The following is a 16,871-nucleotide window of genomic DNA, read 5'->3' on the forward strand; positions in this document are numbered from 1 at the left end:
AAAATACATTTTATTATTATTATTATTATTATTATTATTGTGTTTTTTTTTTTAAATAATGTACACTTTCTTAAGTTAACCAATGACTGCAATATAGTTTTAAGTGCTTATTTAAATCAATTTAAATTATATTACACTTTGATCACATACTTTATTAAATTACTTTGCTTGTGCACATGATACATACTGTATTAAATCATGCACGTAAATAAAAAGTCTCAAAATATTACACACAACTTAAATTGTTTCTAGCAGTAGTTTTAAAACACTTTTACTATTTTTGTATGCCAACAACATGCCAAGTAGTTACACTGACAGTTGATTATGATGACAGCATGTTCACAGCATTGCTAGGACTAGGTAATCCGGGTCTACTAAGTTACACCGAAGCTTGGGATCCTGGCGCCCAGCATACCGGTGCCGGGATTCTGAGTGCTGGCAGCTGGACTAGCTCAAAAGACCCCCTTGTGGGTTTGCTGTGCTCGCCACGCTTCAGGCATGGTGGTGCGCTACACACACCTTGCTATTTATTCTCCCTCCAGGGGTGTCATGGACCCCCCAAGAGGGAGAATAGTTGTTTGTACACCAGCTGTCGGGATCCTGGCATCAGTATGCTGAGTGCTGGGATCCCAACAGCTGGCATATCGAATGCCTCCCAGGTAATCCATACCATTCTATCATTTGGTCTGTATTTAAAACAAAAAAACAGAAAAAATAATGATTTTTATACTGCCCGTAGTATTACTGGGATATACAGGGTGATTCAGAAGTCACAGTCAGAGCCGACCCTAGGCATAAGTAAACTGGGCAAATGCCTAGGGCATTTGGAATGCCTAGGGGCACAAGCAGATTCTGCTGATTAAAGTGATATGCAGCATGCCTATATTCTGTGTGTGACTGGCTGTGTCTGCATAGAAAATGCTACGTTACAGTGTATTCCTGGAAATCACTCTAACATAGCAATTGTAGATACAGCCACAGTCGCACACAGAATATAGGAATTCTAATTATCATTTAATCAGCAAAAGCTTCTTGTGCATCCTAGTCATATAGCAATGAAAATAAGATGTATTTTCTGCAAAAAGAGGCGCCCAACATTAGCAGAGCTGGAAGGAAGCTGCATGACATATTGAGGCAAGATGTATGAAGACACATCTGTATCCAAGCAGAGGCAGAGGTCACAGTGTTAGCAGCTTTGTAAGTGCTGTGTGTGGGTAAGTTTGTTGTGCAATAGTGTTTGGCATATGTGTAAGGGGCATTATGTGTATCATGTGTATAAATGCATTAATAATGTGTCACATATGTCTAAGGGGCACTATATGTGTCATTATGTTTATAAGGGCATTAATTAAGGTTGAAATAATGTGTAAGGTGCATTATGTTTATAAGGACATTAATAATTTGTGTCATATGTGTAAGGGGCATTATTGTGTGGTATTATGTCTATAAAGGCATAATGTACGGCAGTATGTGTATAAGGTGCTCTACTGTTTGGCATAATGTATAGAAAAGGCACTGTGTGGTCTAATGTGAATAAAGAGCAATATGGTGTGGTGTAATGTAAATAAGGATCAATTCAGTGTGATGTAATGTGAATAAGGGGCACCACTGTGAGAAGTAACGTTTATAAGGTAAAGTGGTACTACTGTGTGATGTAACATGAATTAGGGACACTATGACATTATAAAATGTGAATAAAATTGCACTACTGTGTAGCGTAATTTGAATTGGGGGTGTTGTGGTGTGGCCATGCCCCTTCCCAAAAGAACACGCTCCTTTTTGGGCTGCGCAACAAAAGTGTGCACTGTTCCTATTTAAAATATAGTGGGTAGGTGCAACAAAATGAGGATTGCTATGGGTGACGGTGCCAAGAAAGGGGTGCAGGGTCAGAGGCAGAATTAGCAGCGATGCTAGGAGGCACCAATTAAAATCTTGCCTAGGGCATCATATTGATTAAGGGCGGCTCTGGTCGCAGTACACCCTTTTGTTTAAAAAAACTGTACAGGAAATAGGAAAACTGAATACTCCAGTAAGGTATGTGTGAGGTGGGCTATCTTTTAGGGTTTGTACCAAAGATTGGCGCCATCTTGAAATCGGCCATCTTGAATCTCAGTCAGTTTTCCCATTATCTGCACAGTTTTTGAAACAAAAGGTTGTACTGCGACTTTGACAAGGGTGTACTGCGACTTTTGAATCACCCTCTATAAATATTTTACAACACATCTTTGGTATAATTCTCAAGGGACCAAGGGTGAGAACAGAAGACTAATGTCATTATCTATTACATCCCGATTATTTTAGCTCTTACAACAGATGGCATTTTAGCAGTTAATTGTTATAGAATGATCTTTGTAATATTTCTGAAAATCTATTTTTTCTCTCATTATTGAATATCTTAACTTTGAATGGTATGCTATTAAAAACAGTCAGGAACAGCAATGGAAACAAAATAGTACCCTAGTTTGCCACATATTTGTAAACACTGGTACAGTATATCACCACTGAGGTAACTATCAGGTAGAGTCAGTAATTTATATAGGTATCTATTTTAAAGAAGGAGGATATACTTCTGCAGGTAGATACATTTATGTTTCTGTTAGATAATTAATCACTTTGCCTGGAATGTGTAAGAGAATTCCAATAGACCTTATACATTGGAACATAGTGTTAACCTAGAAATACCACCATCTGCAGCTCAATTAAACATTGCCTTTCTTTTGAGATGCCAGTCATCCTCAATACTGGAACTGTGAGAAGCCTAAGGCTCAAAATTAATTTACCTCGAATACTGTAAATTGCCTGTCTAATGGAAAACAGAAAGTATTAATCCTAATATTGCCAAACAGTAACATCAGCACACATTTGTTAATCTAATTACATCATTTAAGAGGTCCAAAAATTAATAGTGATACCAAAAAATAGGACCCCTATTGTATTGGTCACTTTAAAATGGTTCCTGAAAATTCCTGAAAAGCTTTTTATTTGAGAAAATGCACCTTAATGTCCACATTGCACAATTCAAAGTATGTTTGCATCCTTGAGTTTGGATAACATCTATAATAAAATACTATTGGTCCCACCTCACTTATATCTTAAAATAATTATACTGTAAGACTACGGGGACCATCCTCACAGAATTTTTCACCATTTTAATGTACTGTTTTTTTTTGCAATGGATGAAATATTCCTGTAAAACTATAGAGGATGGGGTATAGAAGAATCAGGTCATTTTGAAATTAGAATAAATAGTTTGCATTCTCTATCCACTTAAATCTTATTTAAATGAGCTGTTGCTACAAAAGGAAATCTGCAGAATTAGGAACATTCACTTGCTTAGCTTATACTCAGCAAATACACCGCAATAACTAATCACCTTCCTTCAGAAGATGCTACTTTTTTATTCAATTTATTTAGTCTATGTATCAAATAACGGTCTTAATCTGTTGAGGAATCCAACATTATCTATACTTTGGCATCTTTAATGTACTGCTGTATAAGAATATTGTGACACTGTATTTTTATATGTACAGTAGTAAGGAGTGTAACATTCCTAATGCAGTTTAGGTATTTTTAATTCACGTCTTAGCTGGTCTGGTTCCTTTATTTATTATTGTTGGGGCAGTTATCTATGCAAATTTCACATTAGTCTTCACAGGCATAGGAACATTTGATTTTAATGTTATGTCCATCTAATTGATCTCCGATTATGCTTCCAGGTATTACTACAAGCCATAACAGGCAGGGTAAAGTGCAATTCTTGAGATTTCCTAAGACTTATGCTCTCATGTTAAATTAAATTAAACTCTACACATAATACTGTGCATCTGCCTTTCGTGTAGGAAATGAATTACTATAAAACACATGGTCTGAGTATTAAATAATGTACTCACCCCTTTCTGATTTTACAGTATTGCTCACCACATTGACACTTATATCTGTACTACTGTCTAATAGAGGTCTAGGATTTGCTCCATGCAGCAGTATTCCCCAAGGCACCTCAAGTTCTGTAACATCTAACTGACAAACGACCTTTGCCACTTGGTAGTATATGGGGTGTGGGAGCAGGTGGTCCAATCACAAGTTATGTTTTCTTGATTATTGCTTTTAATTGGTTTTCCCAATTGCACACCCTTGGCTTTTGGATGTGGTTGTGAAAAGTGCCAGGGAGCCCTGGTAAAAACCTAATCATTGTTGCAGACTACAGTGGAAGAAAAAGGTTAGTAACATGTCATGCTGATTTAAATGGATCCTGGTAGAATTATTGCTGACTTGTTTTTTTTAACAAATCTACAATTTTTGGGGGGCCTATCAGGATGCCCAAAACATCTCAAGTTCAACATAACTTTTTTTTCCACCAAGCCAATAACCATACATGTGTTCAACACAGGTGTCCTTTCTAATCCTCTTGAAGTGGCCCATAGCTATGTACCTCAGGGTTGGGTAAGAGACATTATTTCCCTTGGCTGGATTTTTACACAGATCTTTTAAGATGAAACAATTACCAAGCTCAGTGCAAACATCCTTTAAAGTAAATGTATTCAAAAGTACAGTCACTTGAGCTTCTAGTTGTATCTTGACTCAAATTGGCATTTTATATTATTTTATCAAACAGAACTAATGATGAAAATATCACCAGCAAATCTCGAAAAGTTTATATATATATATATATATATATATATATATATATATATATATATGTGTGTGCATACAATATTTAAGGTTCTGCATAGGAAGTTTTTCTCTGTAAAAATACAGTACTGTATTTCAGAATTTTAGGCTGTCTTGAAACCTCCACTTTAACGACCTTCACTTGAGCGGCTGTGTTCTGTATTTAAGGGTTAATACTTGATTTCTAAGCATTAAATATTGCAATTGGGAGACAAAACAAGGAACATGTTGTCGTGTATTATAACACTACAATAAGTGGAAGCATCTGCTGTAGACTGTGTTTGTATTTAACACAAGAAATAAACAATATGGAGATTTGGTTTTATAGCTTACAAGTTTTAAACACAATATGCAAATTTGATTATTTTTTTCTCTTTTTTTGGCAGTGGGGGTGATATTCCATCAGGAATCTTCCTAATCCATTTACTCACCTAGTTTATACAATGAATATGTACATTCAAACTAGCGTACCATATGTTTGGCTACACTGACCACAAATTCCTTGGTGGTATTTTCATGTGCATCATTATTATGTAGAGAATGCATTCCATCTTATGGAAGTTATTTCTTGTTAGTGTTGTCTATCCTGAGATTATAGTTTTCCATGGTTCAGTATAAATTGCAATAAGGTCTGCTCAGTATGTGCTTTCACACTAAAGTATATTCACATGCAAGTATCTAGGTAATTCTGTCCTTTATCCAGGTTGCAACGCCATTTCCAATGATGGTAATTACCAGAGCCATCTTTTCAATTGGGCTTAATGGGCAGTTGCCCAAGGGTCCCAGAATCCTAAGGGTCCATCTAGACAAACACCCATTCACAGCACCACAGCCACACCCCCCTATGGACATAACATTTCCTGACAGCAAACTTCCCTTCCCAAAGAAATCACAGCTGCCGACAGCATCCATCCCACCCCCCCGGACATCACAGCAACTGACAATAGGCACTGACTATCGGGCTTCCTAATAACATAGGTGAGTGCTGCAACCACGGTCACCCTGATTCCATTGACGCCACTGAGTATCAAGCTGCCTGGCTGCAGAACTAAGTGATGTAGCCGCAGTCCCCGTGCCCCGCCTGCCGGCACTGAGTATCAAGCTGTCTGCATAGGCAAATGCCCAGAAACCCAACCTTCTCTTGCCAAGTGGCTCAAATTATGACAACAACAATAGCAATAAAATATAATATGATTACTTGAGCTGCCACCACATTCTGCAGTTTAAGGGACAGATCATAGCTGCTGCATATGGCCAGTGGTAGAAGCTTCTTCAACCAAATTTGTTAAGTCTGTGGATCTGAGTCCTTAATCAGTGCACTGCACCAGAGAGAAGCAAGAAGAAGGAATAAGAGACAGGAGCCTTACCATGAGGTGGGAGAATGTGTGCTTAGAAGCACAGTACCGGTTCTATTATGTCTGTGTATTTATTTAATTATTTATTTATTTATTATGATATGTTTAGCCTTTTCCTGACCACTTATCTTATTTAAATTATTTAAATATGTTTGATACAACCTATAATATAGACTCTCCACAGTGTTAAATTTGGAATGCAGTTAAAATGCAGGCTGTCAGGATCCCGGCGCTCATGATACTGAGGCTGAAATCCCGAAAGCTGACAATGCCGACAGCCAGAATACCGGCGCACCAGACTATTCCCACTTGTGGGTGTACACGACACCCATAGAGTAGGAATAGGTCCTTCGGCAATAGCAGCGAGCCGCCAAACCTGTATAGGGACTCTTAGTGCCACTGTTGGGATATTGATAGCTGTCATCCCGCCTGCCAGGATAATGTATGTAACCCCTATTAATACTGTATCGCATATAGTATCCAGTAAATAAAAAGACCAATGACTATATTACTGTCCAGGGTCATTACTAGGTTCTTCTACCACTGCCCCCAGATTCCCACACTTGCTCCAATGTTCCTCAGAGTGGGAGATTGTGGATTGCATTTGGAACCCCTCCCCCAGAAATCCTGCATTTTCCAATGGTGGCCCAGCTTCAGAAGTAGGTACTGTAGCCATGCCCCCCTTCCCCCTACCCCCAAATTTTGCAGCCACCTCCCAAGCCTGGGATTAAACAGCCACCGTTGTCTACACTGCTGTGAAGACAGACCTGGTCATTACTGTTTTATCTAAGTAAAGTGGCACAGCTCTTTATGGATCAGTGTCACCAATGGCTGGATATTTGTTACTTGAATATATTTTGTTATATCCCAGGACTTTTGAATTGACCTACTGTATATTTGCAATGCTGCTGTATCTTCAGTGTGGTCACTGTATAGTAGGTCAGCTAATAAATATAGCCTGCATCCCGATGTAGCAGTCTGCAAGGAAACCAGTCCAATAAAGCACTGGGATAGGAGTTACTGGTAATGTTTTATTACTTTTGTCTAGATTTATATTTCTTTTATAATGTACTGGAGTTAATAGGAACTTACAGGCCATTGTGGAAGAATTACTAAGCTGGTGGGTCTAATATATCTTGTATGGCTTCATTCTTCACATATTCCAAAAGCATATGCAGCCCTCATACAGTATTTTGCAAATATTGAACCTCATAACTGAAAGGCACAATGGAGGTGGAATTTGTTGCTCTCTAATAAGCAAAATTCAAACTGGGTATATGCAGTATATACTGTATATAAACTCTCACTCTCTCTTGGGGAGACTAAGGACGCTTTGTTTAAGCATGGAGATGCTCCTTAGGGTTCTATCACTGTATAGTAGAGAGTGTCTTGACCTGTGGGATTACAGTATGGTATGGGAACTGTACTGCCATTGAGTGTGTTGCATAGAATGTGAGGTCAAGACTATGGGCAGAGTGAACAGGGTGGCATTGCCTAAAATTTCTGATATTTATGAAAATAGAGTGTAAAAGAGAGCTAGAAACATCTTAACTGATAGTAGTCATCCAAATTATCCGGTCTTTGAAAAGATACCATCTCAGAAACACTTCAGGAGTGTGCATGCACATACTGTACCAAATGTATACTATATAGTTTTTTCCAACAGCTGTACGTCTGCTTAGTGGTCAGCATACACTCAAGCTTGATGGAAGTATGTATTACCTGTTCTAATGTGCTGGAGTGTTTATTTCTGTTTTTCATGGCAATTCGTCAGTTTTGTTAATGACAATAAAGTATCGTATCATATATAAACACATTACATAGGTCTCTAACAAAAACACTTATTTTAAAATCACATAATAAGAAGTTTGCTTGGTTTCTCCATTTCTGTAATTAATCAGCATTGCATGATGAGACTAGGTGAAATAATGAGCACCTCACCTACCATGAAATAGAATTCAATGTATTTCTAAGAAACTGTCAGATGTCACCACTAAACCGTATAGTAACCATTTCTCTTCTTTGCTATTGTGTCCTATTATGTTTTATTTTAGCCTTGGTGCCACAGTTCTGTTCTCCTGTGATGAAGACTATGTTCTTCAAGGTGAGAAAAAAATCACCTGTCAGAGGATTGCTGATGTCTTTGCAGCTTGGAGCGATCACAGACCAGTGTGTAAAGGTATGAAACATGACAATATCTAGCACACAGTATATATATATATATATATATATATATATATATATATATATATATATATATATATATAAAGAAAGGTGTGTGGCGGCACTCACGCAGGCTGACTCAAATTGTTGAAGATCAGTTTCCCTTTAATGCCAACATGTTTCGGGGAATCTCCCCGTCCTCAGGGCTTAACGGGAGATTCCCCGAAACATGTTGGCATTAAAGGGAAACCTATCTTCAACAATTTGAGTCAGCCTGCGTGAGTGCCGCCACACACCTTTCTTTATATTGTTGGCTTATGCTAAGCTAACTAGGAGGGCACCGCAGCACAGTTCATTTTCACTATCGGAGTGCGGGAAATTCTCTTTTTTTGTTATATATATATATATATATATATATTCATGTTTAATGTTGAAAGTCATTGTACCATTCATAGCAACAGATTATCAGTATGTATTTCCTGAAAATAATACTTTGTAATATGTGAATGTGTTGACTATTTTTAAAAGAATTATGTACATTTTTGTTTTTTGTCCTCAATTTTATTGATGCTCCCTGCTGTGCCAACAGCTTTTATCATTCACAAGCACTAGAACTCATGCAACTGATTGTTGCCTTCAGACAGTGAGGTGAAGTAGTCTCTACCTGCCGCTGAGCTTAATTGCTGACTACTGTACATGTAATCTCTGGCTATGCAGTGAAATTGCAGCCACTAGAACAAGGAATGATTGGCCTGGCAGTTTATGAGCTAGAGCAGGCTACAAAAACTAGCTTGAAACACAAAAAAACTCCCCATTCCAGGTGACACAATAAAGTTAGTAAATAGCAAAAGATATACCACTTAGTCTAGACTGGAAAATAATTGTTGCAAGTGCCTAGGTAAGAAATAAAACAACACAGCCACAGGGAGAGTACAAAAGCGTTTACTGAAATAATATTATTGAAGTGGTAACTCTATTTTATAAATTAGCATGAACACTATTTATTTAGAGCATATAAGCGTTATTATTATTTTTTTATTTATCAATTAGTCATATAATATTTGCATTACAGTCAGAGGTGTCACTAGGAGGGTGCACACTGCACCTGGATACTACTCTTTCAGGATGTGACACCAAAATGCCAGCTACCCCGCAATGACTGGAAGCTGGGTCCTTTTTGTGACATTATTGTTCAGCACCCGTTTAATGTCAAGGAGGAGCCAGCAGTGCAGGAAGATTCACTGGGGGCAGCACAGCATCTCCAGAAATGCTGGGCTCACCACCAAAGTGATATAAATGGGGCTTCCCATGAGGCTATGCTACCTTCCCTTTAGAACATGGCCCTTTTAGCTGCACTGCACTGGGTGTCACCCCCCAGTGCCATCACTGATTATACTGTAGGCTTTTTTAAAATATCTGTAGATAAACTGTGCCTACCTTCATGCTGACTACTCCAAAGTCACAGTGGTTGGGTCTGTATTTTATTTTAAAAACTACTGCAACCAGGCTGCAATCTCTCATTTGCATACTGCAGTCTTTGGCACAAGGCCAGCAGGAAATTATGGAAAGAGGTAGGAGTCAGATTTTAAAATAAGCAATATTTTTTAACACAATCCTAGGAATTTCTGGCATACCCACCTCTAGTGTGCTGTTTGTATTATTTTTGAATTTCTCTCTGGTGGCAGATATAATAATATTGCAATAGTTATAGCTTTTCTGTAGAAAAAAAAGTATGGTTCCATTCACCAGTCAATAATTATTCACATGGATGAATTCATCATCTGAAATTAAAGATTTTGTTAAGACCATTGAATTTTACAATATCTGTTCTTGGCAGGAAAGCTCTAGTAGTTGTGATTGCTTACTAAAATTACCTGAGGTGTATAGAAAAATAGATTTTAAGATGCATTTTCAGGGTAAAACATATTTAGATAGGAAATATTATAATAGGTGCACTGCAAGCATAAAAAAATGGTACTTGTATTTATAAATAAATAAATAAATAAAGGTGGGTACACACTGGAAAGATATATCTGCAGATCAATTGATCTGCAGATATATCTACGGACGGATCGGGCAGTGTGCTGTGCATACACACTGCCCGATCCATCAGGGACTGACGTCATGAACTGGGCCTGGCGTGTACACCCGCCCGCCCAGTTCAGCTGTCAATCACCGCCGGCCGCTGCAGCATGTGTACGGGCGGTCGGCCGACCCCCGTACACACACAGCGACACGCCAACATATCGTTAGCTATATTGGTCGTCAGCTGTGCTGCGGGCCGACGCGATACGTCTGTGAACGATGGAGTTCACAGATGTATCGGCCGTACACACTGGCCGACGGACCCGCGATATATCGGCCGTTCAAGAGAATGGCCGATATATCGACCAGTGTGTACGGGCCTTTAGGAATTATGGTGGATACTTTGGGAGCCAATTCATGATCTATTCTTTAATCACAAAGGAGTGTTTTCCAGTCTGAATTTGATCATTCAGCAATAGATTGAAGACACAAGGAAGCTTCCTTATAGGTCTGGATCTCCTGAAAAATAGGGTTAGTTATGAAGAGAAAATATGATCTGATAATGGCTTATATAAAAAACAGACAAAATGTAACCATGAGGCAACATGCAGTCACATACTGTGGGGGTGATTCAGAGTTCATCGTACCTGTGCTAAATTTAGCACAGCTATGATCAAGCACACTGACATGCGGGGAGACGCCCAGCAAAGGGCTAGCCCGCCCCACATGTCAGTCCCTGCCCTGTCACAGAAGTACAAAAGCATCACACAGCGGCGATACTTTTGAACTTAAGGAGTGTAGCTCCCGACCAGCGCAGCTCCTGCACGCTGGCTGGGAGCTACTCGTCGCTGCCAGGGTCGCAGCGGATGCGTGTGATGTCACACAGTCGAAGCGGCCTGTCCCCCCAATGGTCCGGCCACGCCCGTTAAACGACGGCTTAACACCGCCGTCCCGCCCCCTCCCACCCAGCGGCCACCTCTGCCTGTAATCAGGCAGAGGCGATCTCTAGCTAAATACAGCCGTCGGCTGTCTGGCATGCGCTGGCACAATTCAGGCCTGATCGCTGCTGTGCGAATATACACAGCACCGGTCAGGTCTGAATTAGCCCCTATATGCAGTAATTATCACAATTTGAGTACAATGACACAATGAAAACTCTGAGTAGCCAATGACTCTACAGTAGCTAGAGAGTTTTGTAATTGCTCAACCAAGAAGTCAGAAGTACTATTTAGGGCTCTGCGAAAGCTGGATCTTCAGTAAGAGAGCATAAAAATCCATAATCATGTTCTACTTAAAAAAAACCCCCAAAAAACAAAGAATTGAGAATAACTTTGAGCCATGAATGACACAATCAGCCATGATGAAAGAGGGTGTGGTTGGCTGCGTAACTGGAAGCCTGAAAGGGCAAATAAAGAGATGGCTTGGTAAAATGTTTCTTCAGAGCAGAATTAGGACTAGTAATAGAATGAGAAAATAAGATTCAGGGTTGTGATATTTCCTGTGCTGACAGCACATCGACAAAGAGTGCATTGATGGAATTTGTAAGCACTTACTGAGAAATGAGGAAGCAGTGATGTTGAAACAGTATGTGGACACAGAGGTAGATTACTGCAACTATATATATCAGAAGGAGATGTCTGAACTTTAACTCTTTGAATATTGGCTAGATTTTTAGGACACGTTGCTATGGATAATTGCAATGATAATGCTTTAAGAGTTTGTCCTTAAAACATTTGCTTTAATAAGGTGTTAACATTGATTTCAAGTTGATAAAGTTGAATTTTTTATATCTCACAGTCTATGTTCAAATTATGCATTTTGTCGTTATTGTAGTTATTACTTTTGCCATTAAACTGATGTACAGCTGATAAATTTGTTTTATTCTCCTATTCTTCTTATTCATTATACTAATTTAAAATACACATTGCCATGACTATACATGATAGACATGATTGTATATCTTCACAGGGTTGCATGCAAACTGTGCATTTATACTGAAGAACATTTATAGTTTTATATAGAATATAGTTGAGAATGTTGGTGGGGGTTAGGTCAGCATTGGCTGTGTGTAGCAGGGTCCTGGAATTAACATATAGTGGGGACCTCTGTCAATCATCTTCAGCACTGTTCGTAACTCTTAGGATCAGAATAATTTGGAAACCGTGCTGATAATTAAAGCAAATTAGTGATTGGTGGGAATCTTTGACCTACAAGATTTTTCCTCCTATACTAAAAAGTCTGCATTGTATTGAGCAGATAAAAATGGAAAATGGGCTACTTCCTTTGAAACTTTAAGGTGCGTACACACGCACCGATGCAGGCAAATGCCCGATACTGACTACATTGTGCTCGGAGACATGTAGTCAATGTGTGCATGCAGGGCCGATACTATATTTTCTTGAGATGCCAATCCTGTGGGACCACGCATCAGCATCGCAAGTGCATACACACGGTGCAATATGCACTATATTCCCATGAGACATGGACTATATAGTCCATATCGCATGGAAAATCGCACTGTGTGTATGCAGCTTAAGAGGGTATCCGTTCACATGGTCGACCATGTTATGGTCGACAGTCATTAGGTCGACCACTATTGGTCGACATTGACATGGTCGACATGGACACATGGTCGACACATGGAAATGGTCGACACATGAAAGGTCGACACATGAAAAGGTCGACATGAGTTTTTTTAACTTTTTTTTCTTTTGGGGAACTTTTCCATACTTTACGATCCACATGGACTACGATTGGAACGGTAAAGTGTGCCGAGCGAAGCGGTAGCGGAGCGAAGCGAGCCATGCGAGGGGACACGGTGCACTAATTGGGGTTCCCAGTCACTTTATGCAAAAAACGACACCAAAAAAGTTAAAAAAACTCATGTCGACCTTTTCATATGTCGACCTTTCATGTGTCGACCATTTTCATGTGTCGACCATGTGTCCATGTCAATGTCGACCAATAGTGGTCGACCTAATGACTGTCGACCATAACATGGTCGACCATTCATACCGGAACCGCTTAAGAGTACTCTATATATTGCAGGCCAGGCTTAGAATTTTTGTAAAAAGAAATAAAAATAAACAATAAACAAATGAAAAAATGACCATGTTGTCAATTCTGTATGACCACGTCACCATGCCACCTGTCAAAATTACCATTAAAATTACATTTACAATCTTTACTTTTTAAAGTGCCTGCCAAAAAGAATTACATTTATATATTATTGCTCGCTCACATCATTCTCTTGGAGTGACCGTCTCTATAAAGACAGAATGAATAATGCCAATGGGAGAAAAGCTACAGTAAAGAAAATGTAATCAGTGATGGTCCCTCTGCTATGAGGAAGGACCCCAACTGAGATGTTGAAAAAATGCATAATTGACAGACCTAGAGTGGAATGTAACAAAGTCCAAGTTTGGTGGCCATGCAGGATGCAGGCTGAACGCGGATATTTTTTTTAAAAGGGCAATAATTTCCAAGGCTAAGCCGTGCCTTCTAAATGAATGTCCATTAAAAAAAACCCTTCAAGTTTGTTCGGCATTCCGCACGGCCGCCGAATTTGGACTTCATTACATCCCACTCCTAGAACTTGGAACATCAACTCCCTTTGAAATTATATTTTTAGTTGTTTTATGTACAGCTACAATTTTTTTTTTGCCCCATACATACTATATTATACAGCCCTTGGTTATATGTTTGCAAACTGCAAATAATTAATTCTTTATTTATATGAAATAATAATAAATAATGATACACTATTAGGAAGTTCTGCCCGTAATGCAAGTCCAGGTGTCATATCCACAAATACGAAGCAGTGGACCTGTAATAAACTGCAAGATATACAGTATGTAGATGACCTTTAACTTATAATGAACTTTTTTTAGTCTAATTTAAATATTTCATTTAAATAATGTAATTTTAATTTCATGAGATAACTAAAATAATTTTTATATAACCTCCAAAAAAAAAACACATTGTTGACATTGTCATTAACATACAAAACAACCCACAGTTTTACTATATCTTAAAAAAACTCACATTGGCTTCAATTATTCTGTATTGAATGGCTGATGCATTAGCAAATAATAAAAAAAAATAATTTGGATACATCTTTATCAGACAACACAAATTGGTACTAAGTGATCTAAACGTTAGGTATAATTATAAATTCAAGAGTTACCACTCATCTGTTTTACATTTTAAATACATTTTCTGTTGGCAAAAACATGGAATGTCAATGACATTAGCAATTTTCTATAAATGTACAGGTTGCAGAATGGACAATGCAGATGGTTCATAACTCTAGAGTACAGCACTTAGCAAAATGGGATGACATTGCCTTGTGCACAGAAAACATATTACAAAAGATATTACACATGCATACAGTGGCATATGGTATAAAGAAAATAGACAGATGGTTGTGAATGCTGGTTTTTATTATAACATAGTATATGCCTTTTAGTTTCTTTAGGGTATTTCTCAAGTAAATAAATTTCAAACTGTTTATTTTCTATTAGGTCTCATACACACAGACTTATATTGCAGCCTTAGAACCTAGCACTCAGAGTCACTGTCCATGTGTATCAAGTGAGCATTAATTTAAACTGCCAATATTTTTCTGTACATTGTGTATAGAGCACCTTCAGTGTGACACTGTGGTTGTGCAATCAGCGTCAAATGGTGCCAGTGTGTACAATAACTAAATAGCTAAAAAAACAATGATAAACATATTTGGAGTATTGTACTAAATCATGTGTTAATATAAAATATTCGTTGACAATATAGTGTAATACCCTATAATAGGTATATATTTAGTAATGACAGTATTCACAGCTACAGGGCTGATTTATCAAAGTTTGGAGAGAGAAGATAATGTACCAACCAAGAAACTCCCAATTGTCATTTTTCAGGCTGTGGTGGAGAATTGACAGTTTCTGATTGGTTGGTACTTTATCTCTCCAGTTTATCGCGTGTCAAACTTTGATAAATCCCCACCTCTCATAGTCCATCAGTGCTCATCAACAGTGATAGTATTATTATATTTTTTTTTTACTGTAAGAGCAACAACTTATGAAAGTGACATTGCATTAGGTAATTGTGCCTCTAAATGCACCCCACCCCCTTCCTAACTTCTGCCACTGATTCTCCATCTTAGAAGCAGGAGACTGGCCCCAGTTTATCAGGTGTGGTGGAAGCCAGGTTGGCTCTAATGACCAGAGTTGACCAGTCAAGCATAAAAGCTTTGAAAACACAAAGAAACAAAAATATTAAAAACAACTTACTTTATAAAATGCATACATTGCTCTCATTCAACAATCTTAAATCTTTTTTAAATAAGAAGCCAATTAAAGAAGCAACAGCTTTAATCTTCAAATTAATGCAATACAGTCCATACACTGAATAAATTCCACAGTATTAGGTCTACCATTGAGCATTTGATGAACACCTCGAGAAAGCTATATAGGGTCTTCATGTATAACAAGCCACCTTTTCTGTTTTGCACTTTATACTCGCACTTTATGCTCATATGCTCAGATACCACCATGACTTCAAGCTCAGAGTAATAAGTACTTATCTATTGTAAGTACCAGGTAATGTAGGAATATGGAGTCTAGTGATGTCCTAAGCAAACTGCTGCCAGAGAAGTGCACAAAAACCAGGGTATACATAGGCAGAAACAGAGAATTCAGTAAGGCCAGTCAAAAATCAGGGCAGACAGCAAGTACTATATGCATAAACTAGAAGACAAACCATAGGAAATCCAGTAACTTAGCCAAAGAACAAGATAGGAAAAAAACAGTCATACTGTAGGTACAGCACACTGCTTGTATGGTAGGAAAATAAGAAATGCCATCACTGTCAAGGAGATTCCTGACTCCATGCCCTTTAAACTGCCAACAACCAATTAGAATGCGCTAAAGAGGCAAGTAATCCTGCACAGCATCATAAAACTTGCAGTCATGTGACTGTCAATCCCCAAAGCAGAGTCCCATTGCCGGGATGAATAGCAAGTTGGCAGCGGTTCTGCCCATGATCCACCACTACTCTGAGCCACAGCTTATTGATGATGAAGTCTGTCACGTCTGTGCTCTGGGTGCATCAGTAATATTATATAAATCATGCAATTTATCTCTAAACATACTTGTATGGCTTCTGTTTGGCTATATTTAGCAATCAGTTATAAATCAAACAACTTTGTGTGGGCTGGTCCAGAGCAATATGTATACTGTGGTAGGATGCTGGGATAAAACCACATAGGAATAGTTCAGAGGGATGGAAAACTTGGTAAACACTGGGTTTGGGGTTATGCACTAGGGTGAGGGTTAAGCTGTGGGAGTGGGGAAGGTGGGGATTAGGCTGCGGGAGATGTGGGCTAGGGTTAGGATTAAGGATAGGGCTAGGGTTAAGGTAGTTTCCCAGATCTGTTGGGATTTTGACTGTTGGGATGCTGCTGTCAGCCTACTGGCAGTTGGAATATTTACCCCTGGGATTTCATACCTAACCCTACTTAAAAGTGGGCAAAGACTTGTGAATGATTTATTCAATCATTAAAACAGAAAAAAAATTATTGTATTATCTTGTGAATATATACGTTTGTTTTTGCATCTGACTTGTGTCAGCCGAAATGATAGAATAAAACGCCAGTTGTAATAT

At 38.5% G+C, this 16,871-nt stretch overlaps 1 protein-coding gene across 1 annotated transcript in view; it reads left to right on the forward strand.

Moving 5' to 3' along the window:
• Positions 1 to 16,871, forward strand: part of CSMD3 (CUB and Sushi multiple domains 3) — a 1,529,921-nt gene that overhangs the window by 714,151 nt on the left and 798,899 nt on the right. Inside the window, exon 10 of the mRNA XM_063924487.1 lies at positions 8,078 to 8,202. Within this exon, the coding sequence (XP_063780557.1) occupies positions 8,078 to 8,202 (125 nt within the window). The remainder of the gene's footprint in view (positions 1 to 8,077; positions 8,203 to 16,871) is intronic.

The sequence above is a fragment of the Pseudophryne corroboree genome, chromosome 5 (genome assembly GCF_028390025.1).
Source record: "Pseudophryne corroboree isolate aPseCor3 chromosome 5, aPseCor3.hap2, whole genome shotgun sequence".
In the NCBI taxonomy this organism is placed as follows: Eukaryota; Metazoa; Chordata; class Amphibia; order Anura; family Myobatrachidae; genus Pseudophryne; species Pseudophryne corroboree.